This window comes from Prionailurus bengalensis, chromosome B2 (assembly GCF_016509475.1).
Source record: "Prionailurus bengalensis isolate Pbe53 chromosome B2, Fcat_Pben_1.1_paternal_pri, whole genome shotgun sequence".
In the NCBI taxonomy this organism is placed as follows: domain Eukaryota; kingdom Metazoa; phylum Chordata; class Mammalia; order Carnivora; family Felidae; genus Prionailurus; species Prionailurus bengalensis.
The window spans coordinates 65,040,129-65,052,740 of NC_057349.1; the positions used below are offsets into that span (position 1 = coordinate 65,040,129).

The window sequence follows — 12,612 nt, forward strand, 5'->3', positions numbered from 1 at the left end:
TGTGAATATTTCTTATTTAAGTAGATTCTATTCACATACAATACTTTCTTCCTAAACTTATGAAGACACAAGATGAGTCACATCTTGAGTCACAGGATGGATTTGCATTCCACATTAAGCCATGTAGATCGTTGGCCAGCAAATACACAGATATTTACTCATGATATCCGTGTTAATTCTAATTAAATTAAAACATTATGTGGTAGATTTTTGTTACATTTTCTCCCAAACAGAACGTACTATATTTTAATTTTATTATAAAATACCTTTAATAGTATTATTTTTTCATTAACATTAACTTTAGACTTTAATAGAATTGTAATATCTTGAGAAAAGCTGTATTTACCAGTGTCTTTGGGAAATTGCTCTAATTGAGTTTAGTTACTGAGGAGGAAAGGAAAATAGCACAGAAATAGATTTTAACCATTACCTCTCTTCATTAGTACATTTTATGAATCTTCACATTTAAATTAATAGAATAATAAAGATGGAACTTCAAGAAATTAGATTAATTAGGAACATTGGATATAGAACATTGGATATGGAACATTGGATCCTTTTCAGATCGTTATTCTTGCTCTAATAATAAAATAATTGTTGTCATACCTTACATTTGAATTTAGTTTGATAACTTTTAAAGAATTCCACTTGTGCCCTGTGAACTAAGAATTATAGGATCAAAACCATACAAGTATTAAGTTTTGAAGTGAAGAGAAAGCTCAATAGTTCTGATTCTTGCATGTGTAAACCAAAGAAACATTCTTTATGAACAGTAAAATAATGATAAAAACTTTTAATAGAACAAAACTTGTTAAAACCCAAAATAATTAAGACATCATAGAAGCACTGTAACTTTTTTGTTCACTTCTCTCCAGGGGTCCCTCCAGTAAACATTAAATCATGCAAGCCACTGGATGGCAGAATGGGCAGAGAACCTAAGGACATGAGCTCATGATGGTGTCCTCACCAACTTACTAAAGCCCCTGTTATCTTGGATTAGTCACTTAAACCTTAGGGGACTCTGTTTCCTCATCTGTAAATTTAGGTAGTTGTAGGTGGACTAGCTGAATTCTAGTGTCCCTTGAAGACTACACTTGTGTCTATGCTGCCTTGTTGTATCATTGTAAGCATATATTGGGCCAATAATAATGACTGACAGTTCATTATGCATAAGGCAGTAACCAAATGGCATTTTTTATGGTATTTTGTATTTTACTGAAGCCCAGAAAACATGAAAAGTTTTATTTCTAAATTTATTTGATTTTATGTAAAATGAATTTTGTAACCCTAATTACTTTTTTAGACTCTCAAGTTACAGAGTAAATCTCAAATTATTACTTTTTTAACCATTCACTCAATACCTATGAGCAGCTACTATGTGCTAGGTGTTGACGTTACAGTGATAACTCAGATGGATACCGTTCCTGATTGCGAGGAACTTAGAAAGAGTAATGTAAGGTAGAATGTGGTTCATTTCACTATGATCCATTTATGATTATATGATCAGTAGTTTCAGTAGTGTAATACATAACTGTACATGAATTGTTATTATCTTTCCCATTTCACATGTCGCAAGATTCTATTCTAAGAAAAGCTGTGTTTAAAATATGCAATGTATTCATAGTTGTAACTTGGGATTTGGAGTGGAAAAGACATTCGAATTTTCTACTTTCTTCTCTATTCTTCCTTTATACTGAATTATTACAATTAATGTGTATGTTATTTTAACTCAATTTGAAGATCCTTTTAAGTGGTTAAAAGAATGATAAAAACCTGTCCTTTGTAGAAATCTTAGGATGAATCTTCAATAAAAGCAAGTTTCTATAGCATTTAGAGAGAGAGAAAAAAAAGGTCATTCTTGACAAGTGAGTTAAAAATATAAAAAATTAGATGTATGAAGCTCTGCATGAATTTTTGTCACCCAGTTATGGAACAGTGACTCTGAGTTTGGCACTATTATAGATAAAATTCTTCACCTTCATGAAACAAATATATGTAATTATCAGTTTAAATACTTTTATAGCACTTACCACTAGCTAGTTCTAAGTAATGCTAAAACTACTACAAATCCTTGTTTTGTGTAATGTTGCAAACAAAGACTATAATAAAAATAGTAATGTTGAAATATTTAGAGTTAGCAAACTTGCGATGTGGTAGTATTATTTCCACTTCACAGGTAAGAACAAAAAACTGAGGCACAAATTGGTTAAGTAACTTGACTAAAATCACCCAGCTAGACAGAAACAGACAGTTTAACCCAGACAGTACGAGTCCAGTGTCCATGCTTTTAACAACTGTGTTCCAGAGTCATTTATGTCACAGACGCAATGTGATCACTGCTTTTGAGATTGTGGAGTCTCATTTGACCTCGTGTTTTCACATTTAATGACTTTGTGCGTTAGAGAAAATTATTTAGTCTCTCTAAGCCTCAATCTTTTTATTTTTAAAAGGGATAAAAGAGTAGTACCTACCTCACTAGATTGGTGAGATCAGATGAGTTAATTCCGGTAAAGCAGTCATGCCAGCATACAGCAAACTCTTAGTAAATGTTAGACGTCATTGGTATCATCATCATTGTTGTCATCACCACCATCATTTTGGATTGCTGTGATAATCAATCTAGTGTACAGATATATTATAGGGATCACAAGAGGAAGAAGACTTGAAAGTTTACAGAAGTAAAATCTCAGTGGGGTCCAGAAAGATTAATAGAAATTAGTAGGGATAGAAACAAAAGCAGACAAATTCTAAAAGATGCTATAACCCTTTTGTTGTGCAGGGATAAAAAGTTTGTACAAAAGTCTACCAGATTCTACACGTCCCTCACCACCACCCCCCTCATGGCCAAACTTGGCCATCTGACTCTTCCCCCTCCAACAATTTTCTTTCTGGTCTCCTTACTTTGCTTGGACATACCAGGCACAAACTTGCCTTAGGGCCCCGGTACTTGCTGTTTCATTTTCCTGGGCTACATTTTCCTTAGATACATAACAGGTCTAACTCCCTCCTGATCTTAGGTTACCAATTCAAGGACTCCTTCCCTGATCACCTTACTTAAAATGGCCATCTGCATCTGCCGCCAAGCCCCTCCCTCACACACATTTCTGATCCTCCTTGCCCCAGTGGACTTTTTGTTGTTGTTAGCATTTATCACCTTCTCATGTGATATCAGCCCACCATGTAATTCATTTGTGGAATTTTTGTTGTTGTTGCTTATTGCTTGTCTCCTACGGATAACATGTCAATTACTTGAAGGCAGAAATCTTCTGTGTATATGTGTGTGTTCACAGGCATGTGTTCACAGACAACTAGCAGTGTCTGGCATATACACATGTCCAGCAAATATTTGTTGAGTGAATAAATGAGTGAAGGAATGAAAACCTTTATGGCAATGAGTTTCATGAATTGGCCTAAAACTCTGTACTCTCATTCTGCTTTCTGCTAAATATGAGAAAAGGAACATTTGTCCTCCCAGTCCCTGAGCATTCTTAGAACAATGCATAAATTTCCCATAATGGTATATTTCTTTTTATTTTGAGCTCAGATATCTACTGGGCCTACAGTAGCTCCTGCTATATATATGCCTCCCTTCCCTTTGCCTTAGGAACAAGCTTTCCTTCGCAACAACCATCTCACATTGATTTTGGGCACATGCCACATACTTCTCTAGTCTTCTACACACTACTATCGACCTCTCCTGATCACAGGATCAACAAAGTAAATAAGAATATCGGAGATATGCCTTTCACATCAGAGATCATCTCTTAGTGCTTTCCTAGGCCTGTACCCTATTTCGTGCTTTCTTCCTTCTGGAGCAAGAGTGTACCCCAAGGGCATAATCAGAATCTACTTCCTCCCTTCTCTTTGCTGGACAGTATATGACAGAACAGGTTAGGGGCCAGACATACTTACATTCTGATCCTAGCTTTACTACTTACTGGCTGAGTAGCCTTGTCCTGAATCTTATTTCCTCACCTTTTAAATGAAGATGACACTTTCTGAAAGGAATGTCATGAGGGTTAAATAAGTCAGTGCCTCCCTCAGTGCCTGGCATAGAGCTGTCCTTCAATATATCCTCTTTTCCAAATAGTAAAGGAAAGTGGTAAGTGAGAAATGGTTCCCCTTCTGCTTAAACCCTCTCTTCATCTCTCAGAAGTGAGATGTCACAGTAACAGAAGGCTGAAGAACACACAGCCGAAACCCTGAATTGGAAGGACAACACAGTGAACCCAGTTTTTGGCAATAGAGAAAGAGATGGGGAGAGATGAACAGCCCCAGAAGTCTATACACACCATGAAGGTGGACTTTTTACTTTGACGTGTGTTTCTAGTGGGCTTCAGAGCAGGGCTTGATATATAGGATACACTCAGATTATCTGGCATTAATAAGTAATGACAGTTTTCTCTTTGTTGTTGGAAGAAATAGGAAAGAAAAATAAGCATAAGTTTAAAGACTCAACTATTGTGATAAAAATACATAATTATCAAGATTAAAGTGCAAATTACTTTTTATGGTTTCTCTGGAATTTTTTTAAATAAGTTTCTTGACCACAATATTTTATATTTATTTCAAATATATAGTAGGCTAGACACATTTTAGGTCAAATAGGCATACGTAAACTGCTGCTTAGGGAGGTACGCTCTCTATAAACATTTCTTTGGGAAAATGCATTTCAAGTTGTAAATGTTCAGTGTACATATATTTACTTCTGGAACATAAAGTAAATTGGGAACTTTATTAGTTTGGTTTGTGATATGTGATTAGCTTTTTAAGATGCTGCGTGGTCACAAAAGCATAGTTATGATCACTTTGGAAATAATTTTAATATTTGATTTAAAGTGATGTGAAGCATATTTCACTATAGTATTTTTCTTCAGTTCATATTTTTCAAGAAAAGAATAACAAAAAAATCTTTGTAGCACCATGTTTCAACTTGTAAAATAGAGGGCATGTCATCCCTTTGTGGTCTTTCAGCACCTAAACCATTGCTGTCATCACATGTGTCATCACTACATTTCCCCACTGGGTTTATTTACTCATTAGGAGAGGCAAAGTTGCTCAGCAGGGGCCCATACTAAGTCCTTACTGCAAACAACCCTGTCTGGACTAATGGAGCTTCTTGTGTCTCCTGTTGGGCAACTTGTGTCTTCCACCCAGCACCAACTCTGATTTTTATTTTTATTTTTATTTATTATCATTTGTTTTTATTTTAAAAAGCATTGACTGACAAAACCATTTAAAGAAGATAATTGTCATTTTCATGCCTGTTGCTTTTATCATTGTATGATATTATTGTAGCTCTATTCATCATATATTTTGTATTTCTTTAACATTTCATTCCACAGGCACTCCAGAAAGTCTGAAAGATCTAGCATCCAAAAACAGACTAGGAAAGGCACTGCCTCTGATGCAGAAAGGTAGGCTTGGTGTTGTGCTGTGTGGCCATCTTCTGTTTCAGCTGATATATTCAAGGGTGCCTTCTCTCTCATTTTACATGATCGGTTCTTAAACACAGATTGTGGTGTTTAAAGACATTCATTTAAATAAACTTCGCCTATTGGAATGGCCTCAAAAAACAAGAGAAAGGTAATTTGAAGGTGGCCCTTAAATCTTAGGGTTTAAGAAAAATCTCATATATTTCTCATAGTGATCATGTTGATTACTAAGGAGGACTAAATCTGTACTCATTCCTACTTACATATTAGGACATCAATATTTTGTTTCTGAGATTATTTAAATGTTAGCAATGAACGTAATACTTAGGATACGTGAATATTTTGAGTGCTATTTATCTGAATAATGTTTAAAAAAATCTTTTTTCTGTGAATAGGTCTAAGTTATACTTGTATATAAAAGATACTTGCTAATTAATGTAAAAGTTAAAGGAATTACTGACCTTTCTTTGCAATTTATCCAATTTTACAGATTTTTTTGCTATTTTTAGGTGTAATATATTAACACATTATTTTACATAGCTGTTAAAAAACACCAAATGTCCCATTAACATATTATTCATTCATCTAAAAATTATCGAGAACATACAGGGGGACACAGATGTAAATGAAAGAATGTATTAAAGTGTCATAGCTATTACTACAGAGGTATGCATAAGATACAGTGGGAACACAGGGGAAAATGGAGTGGGAACAGGAAATATCTCATAAAAGGTATTGCTTGAGTGAAATCTAGATACATAAAAGTAGATGTGAAGAGAATAGTCCATGAGAAAGAAAAAAAAATGGGAGAAACACTGAGGCTTAAAATTTCCTCTTGATTTTGGGGGATCCATATACATTTTGAGAGGGAGAATTCTTTCAGGAACTTGGAGAGAGTGATGAAAATAAAACTGGAGAAATCCCTAGATGTTTTGTTGCACATGCCCTTGTGTGCTATTTAACAGAGTCTCAACTTCTGTTTTATTCATCCATCAACCATCGATAGGCTGAGAGACAGATGATTGGTTTTGAGTTCCAGAATTATAGAACACTATAACAACATTTTGTAAGGTGGATTGAAAGATCCGAGGGCAAATGCGAGACACCAGCTAAGCTGTCACAATAGGCTTGATTGAGATAGACTGTGTACAATTTAGTTATTCATTGAAAGGATATGTGCCCAACTATGTGCTGAGTTCAAAGAATAAAATAGTGAACAGCAAAAGAGGAAAGCTTCCCAGGAGATATTACCTCTGAGTTGAGATTATAAGTGTGAATAGGTATTAGTTACATCAAAGAATGTGAATAAAGGGAGTATGGGATTTTTTCCTAGTTAATATCTATGGAAATACTGACTATTTAGGGAATCTAATTCAGAATGGAACAAGGATTTAGAGAATTCAGAAAAGTGTTGAGTAGAAATTCAATTTTACAAAGGAGCTAGGCTTTGAGAAAGGAAAGAAGTACAAAGCTCTAGCACTTCAGATAGATAGGTAGGTAGGTAGACAGACAGACTGCAATGAAACAGTACTGATTATATTTCTATTTACATATTATTTAATGTCATCTCAGTTAACTGCAGTTTCTTAACTAGCATTATAAGTGACTTAAATTCCTTAGGCAAATTTTTAATCTTTAACTGTCATTCACTGACCCCTGCCTCCCAGACAGACATAATTTCAATTATTTTTGACATGATTGAAATTTTTCCTCAAAGTCTTATTTTTATTCTGTTCAGGCTTTTTTAAATTCACTTAACAGTTACTAGTTGAATGACTACTGTGTGCAGTTCTGTAGTAGGATATATCAATGAGCACGTCTTTGACAATAGGATACTGTTTTACAAAATGCTAGATGATTCTAGAATCAACTGATGGTATTTAACTACAAATGAGTAATATTTGAGCATTTTCTTCTACAACACTGAAAATACCTGTAAATAAATACAAATCCTCCTTCCTTCCAAAAAGAATAGCAAGAATGTGATTGATTTCCCCAGTCTCAAATGTTTGCTGCTTAAGGACCATATTCATATTACTCTTGCTTTATTTACTTTGCTAGTAGGTTTTAATGTAGAAAACTCAAACCTTTTAAGTGTGCATATTTGTTTTATTATAATTAAAGCTCTCCATTGACTTTTATTAGAGTATATATCATATATCTCAAGTGAGCAGAATAATTAGTTACAAAAGAAGAATTGCCTGGATTTTCTAGGTTTGTGTCAGCTCTCAGTTCTTTAGAAGATGCCTTGAGTTGACATCTAACCTCAGGTGAATTGAGGTCACAGTATGAATGCCTTGGGCATTGATTCTTGGCCTTTGGGAAGCTAACAGCATACGCAAAGGATTCATACCACACAGCCACACCTTGGCTCCTGGCAAAATTTGCTATTTAATGGTCATCAGTTTTGAAGGCCCTTTTTGGCCTTAACACATTTGGCCTTATGAGTAATAGTCTTATAAGAAAATAGTTTGAAAGATGGTGACCAGTTATAGACAGAATATAAACAGAACTGATGTCTGACTTTTGTGCCTAGCCGTTGAAAGCAGTGCTTCAGATTCTCTTGGGAAGTTCCTTAGTAAGATAAAAGTCTGACTCTTAACTCTCATATGAATTCAGCTATATGACCTGCTAGCACCATTTCTCATTTCTACCCTAGTGACCTTTCTTCTTGTAGAACCTATACTCTGCAACCTACCTGGGGGATATTTTGTCAGGACTAGTATTTAGAATTGGTTGTATATACAATGTTGTACTGGGGCTATTGGAAAGGGACTGTCTAGGCCTGTAATGGCCATTACAAGAGGAACCATTTTGAACTGTTGACCTTAAATACCATGTGCATGTCCATCCCATAACAAGTCATTAAAAAAAAAAAACAGAATTATATTATTAAGCTGAAATGAAGAAATTTACTGCAAGACCATTTGCAACAATAGAAATGTCTGACTGACAACCTCAGGTTTTGGTGAGAAATGTGTTTTACTTAAGTTCAAGTCAAAACCCTAGCCTTAGGTGAAGAGAGTAGGCACAGATTGTACTAAGTGGTAAATATTTAGATATGCATTTGGAGATGGTGAACTAGCTTGAGACATACTTAAGTTTGAATTAGAGTTTTTTTCTAGAAGACTTATTTTTTGCTTAAAAATTATGAGTTATTTATAGATCTATATAGCAGAGTAGGTATTCATTAAATGCCATTTCACATTTTGTTCCTGTAAACTCTCAGGAGACAATTCTATTAAACCTTGTCAAACAACTTGATATTTGGATATATATTTATGTTTTGTTTTATAAGATTAACAATATATCCAAGGATTTGCCATTTCTCATAATGTGATATAACAAACCTATCTCAATAGGCAGCAAAGGGAGCAAGTATTGGCACTCAGTGAATCTGTGTGGATCCTGTCTTTACCACATGTTAGCTCTTTATCTTTTTACAAGGCACTCTATGATCCTCAGTTTTTCTGTCTATAAAATAGGAATAATGACACTTCTCAGAACTGTTATAGAGTATCAAAAGAAGAACATACCTGTGTATGTATGTGTGCATGCATGCACACACACACATACATGCAGTGCCTGGCATGTATAGATGGCTCCATATTGATGCTCAGTAAAGAAAAGTTGTTACTGTCATTTTCCTTATCCCTCATGCACTCCCTGTTCCATTCTCTAATATGGTTGTTCCTAATTTCTTCCATTCATGCATCCCTACGTTCTTAGCACATCCCATTTCATTGAAATATCAAGGCTCAATAGCCTGGGTTTTGTCAGCATTTCACTCCTGTACCTCAGAATCTCTTGATTAATTCTCCTTTCCTTTCATCTAAAATGAATTATACTTGGTTCCATTATCTCTCATTTCCAAACCTTGCTCTTCTCTCAAGTTCTGCATTTTCATTTACTCTCCTCAGTTTCCTTTCCTACAATTCAGACTTTCTGGCACTTACCTCTCTCTTCCTCAGGCAAAGTGGTTTTTGACACTGCCCCTTTGGTCTGCGCTTTCATACTTGTTACAGTTTGGCTGGCAGCAGGGACTGCTTTGTCACTGAGGGACTTTTAGTTCATGTCAAAGAAAAAACAGATCTTGTGCGAAATGATGAACCGTAAACACTACAAGCTGTGCTCAGACACTGCAAGCTCATGACTTTGGAGATGGGAACACTAAGTCATGTAGTCTCGATCGGTGTAATACTGACCTAGAAAGCCATTTATCTGCTCCAAAATTGCTTTTTATATCTTTGCCATTTAGTTTGGTGCCATATAAGAGCCACCTAAAGTTTTCACATTTCAAGTCACATTTAAGTAGTTCTTTTAATGCTTACGAATTGCATTAAGGAATGAAGCAAGATTTTAGTGAAATTGAAATGAAATTTCTCAATACTAGGGTGAAAACTGTGTTACTCGATTTTCAGACTACACTAAGAAAGTGTATTTTGAGCAAAGATTGCTTGAAGTTTATTCTCATGACCATGGTTTTTAATTTTTTTTTCAACGTTTATTTTATTTTATGACCATGGTTTTTAAAGAGTAATAGATAAAAACTCATTCTTTACCAATAGAAAGGATTTGATCATGTAATCCTTTCCATATAAAGTAATTCTATAGAGTTAAGTTAATGTGAAAAGTCTATTTAGAATAAATGAACAATCTTAGTATGTATAGTTAGTTCTTTTTTCTTTTAATTTGGAAATTGAGACAACAGTCCAGGTTTCAGGATTTGCAGTAGGGTCTGATGAAGCATCTATCTATAGGTCAAGAAGATAAAAATGCACATTATTACAGATCTACATTTTCCCATTTTTTTTGTTCTAAAATAGGGGATATAACCCTGTAGTAAAGTAATTACAGCTGTGAAAATCGTTTTATCTAAAAGAAAAATTGTCAATCTGAATACAACTTGAATAAAACAGTAATATATTTCCAGTGATCAGTATGTATTTTTTACTCTCATACTTCAAATCACTTGATAAGTGAATTTTACAGCATTGTTCTAGAAATGATGAGGTATTATTTCTTTGCTCCTGTCACTGTAAAAAATAATACAGATTGGGTATATAAACATGCATTTATTTAAAATACAAACTGCAAATGATTTAAAAAGGCAAAAGCATGTATATATTTTAAACAAGATACACATACATCAGTTTTTAATTCTTAATCCTTAATTCATAAATTGATTTCATAATAATTTTGAACCCTGTATTAAGATAACTGTCAATATATGGACAAATATCTTTTCAGACTTATTTTTAATCTTAGAAGACATGATGTTATCCATACATCAGCCATTTGTATTTAGTCAGTTCAATAATGAAACTTTCTCCTTACTGTATCATTTTAATTTGTTGGTCTGCTTAAGTTAACCTCAGAAGACATCTTCCTTTTGCAGCCTACTTGGAATAGACTTCCTATTGCAGAGTAAACTTATGAACATTGTAAATACAGAGTCTTACAGTGTGCTATTTCTTCTTGAATATGCTTAAAGTATTCCTATATTCCTATATTCATGACTCTAATTGTATTTGTTCAGTCAAGTTATCTTTATTGAGCTCTTGCTTGCTGTACAGCTGTATTCTAGGTACTAGAGATAGAGCTCAATAAAAAACAAGAGACAGAAGTCTCTGCCCTTGTACAACTTTAACAAGAGGTTTGTTACTTTGGAGGATTCTGGATTAGCCCTCTAAAAACCACATGGCATGTACAGTTGCAGTAACTTGTCAGTTTCGTTTTAATTCCGTTTCAGTGATTGCATGATGATGGGTTTCTTCTGGTTTTTAAAGTCGCTGCCTTGTAAGAGTAACCAGGTTTTCCTTGGACGAATGTGTTGGTATCAAACTTAATGTGAACCTGCTGACTGAAGATCTTTTTTGGCCCTAATGTTTTAGGGTTCTCCCACCATGCCTTTCTAGAAGGGGATACGCAGCCCTAAGAGCGACTGATCAGCCAGTCCTTAGGGGAAAACATCCCGCTCGCTCAAGGTCGAGTGAGCACTCTAGTGTCAGAACACTGTGTTCTACCCACCACCTTGCCCCTGGAGGGTCGGCGCCACCTTCTCCGCTTCTGACAAGGTCGCTATTCAGTGTCCAGCCCAGCATTCATGTTCTGCCTCCGGGTGTTGGTGTGGTGTTGTACCTTCCTGAGCACTTGATGCTTTCACTCATTATGACACCATAATTTTTTAATCCTTTCTTTGTGGCACTTAAACCTCTCCCACATCCTCTATTACTTGCATCTATCTTCACTGTGCTGGTAGTAGTCTATAGCTCCTGCCAATTAGCTATCATTGAAAATTAAATTTGACTGTGTTATGTCCTTCCATCTGTTTGTGGCATATTCATATATACATATATAGATAGATATATTTTAATTATGTGAAATTTTTTATGAGAAATTACCTGGAGAATTAAATGTGTATTTTCTTTAAAAAGTATAAGAGAAATTAAAAAAAAATTTTTTTGTATGTGTTCAATAAAATCTTAAGAGTATTTTAAAGTTCTTTAGTTTAAAAAAAATTTTGAATGCCAGCAGATGGAGGTCAGCTTACTCATGTGCAGTAGTAATGTATCTGCACACTTCTCAAATTTATATTTGTAATTTTGACCATTCCACCAGTATATTTTATAACATGTACTTAAGGTTATTTTTTTTAATATCTGTCAAGATTTTTCCTATTTAAAAATAAATAACAAGTGAATGGTAATTTATAAAAGTCTACAGCTAGAACTATTCTTATCACTTACAAATAATTCTAGATATAAACATTCATTAACTTAATTGTAGCAATTTAGGCAACAGCCTTTCTTAACTAATTTATCCACAATGATAAGAGTTCAGAGGCTGTAAGTCAATATATTTGGTTCAGCACCACCAAAAATGGATCATTTAATGGAAAGCCACAATTTCATAGAAAGTTAATTCATAGAAGGGAGTCTAATTGTACTCAATTCAGAAATTCATTATATGCAGAACTGTGTGTGACAGACATTATCCCTGTCTCTTTTAGTCACTTTTTATAATATTTCTTTTACACATACCATCAAAAACATTTGATTTTTTTTCCAAAAGCTGAGTTAGGAGGTTTATGTCTATTTTAATAGTAATAGGATGAAGGGAAGGTATTTGTCAGGCCCTCTTGGAATTTCACCATTTCATTCCCCCCTTTGTTCTT

At 34.5% G+C, this 12,612-nt stretch overlaps 1 protein-coding gene across 50 annotated transcripts in view; it reads left to right on the forward strand.

The window, feature by feature from the left end:
- RIMS1 (regulating synaptic membrane exocytosis 1) overlaps positions 1-12,612 on the forward strand; it is a 490,579-nt gene that overhangs the window by 353,877 nt on the left and 124,090 nt on the right. For 16 of the 50 annotated variants that reach the window (XM_043591755.1, XM_043591762.1, XM_043591756.1 and 13 more), the window contains 2 exons: positions 5,346-5,417; positions 11,330-11,512. The exons of 23 other annotated variants lie outside the window; for them this stretch is intronic. In XM_043591755.1, coding sequence (XP_043447690.1) covers positions 5,346-5,417; positions 11,330-11,512 — 255 coding nt within the window. The remainder of the gene's footprint in view (positions 1-5,345; positions 5,418-11,329; positions 11,513-12,612) is intronic. 11 more of the 50 variants (XM_043591766.1, XM_043591776.1, XM_043591769.1 and 8 more) reach the window with 1 other exon arrangement.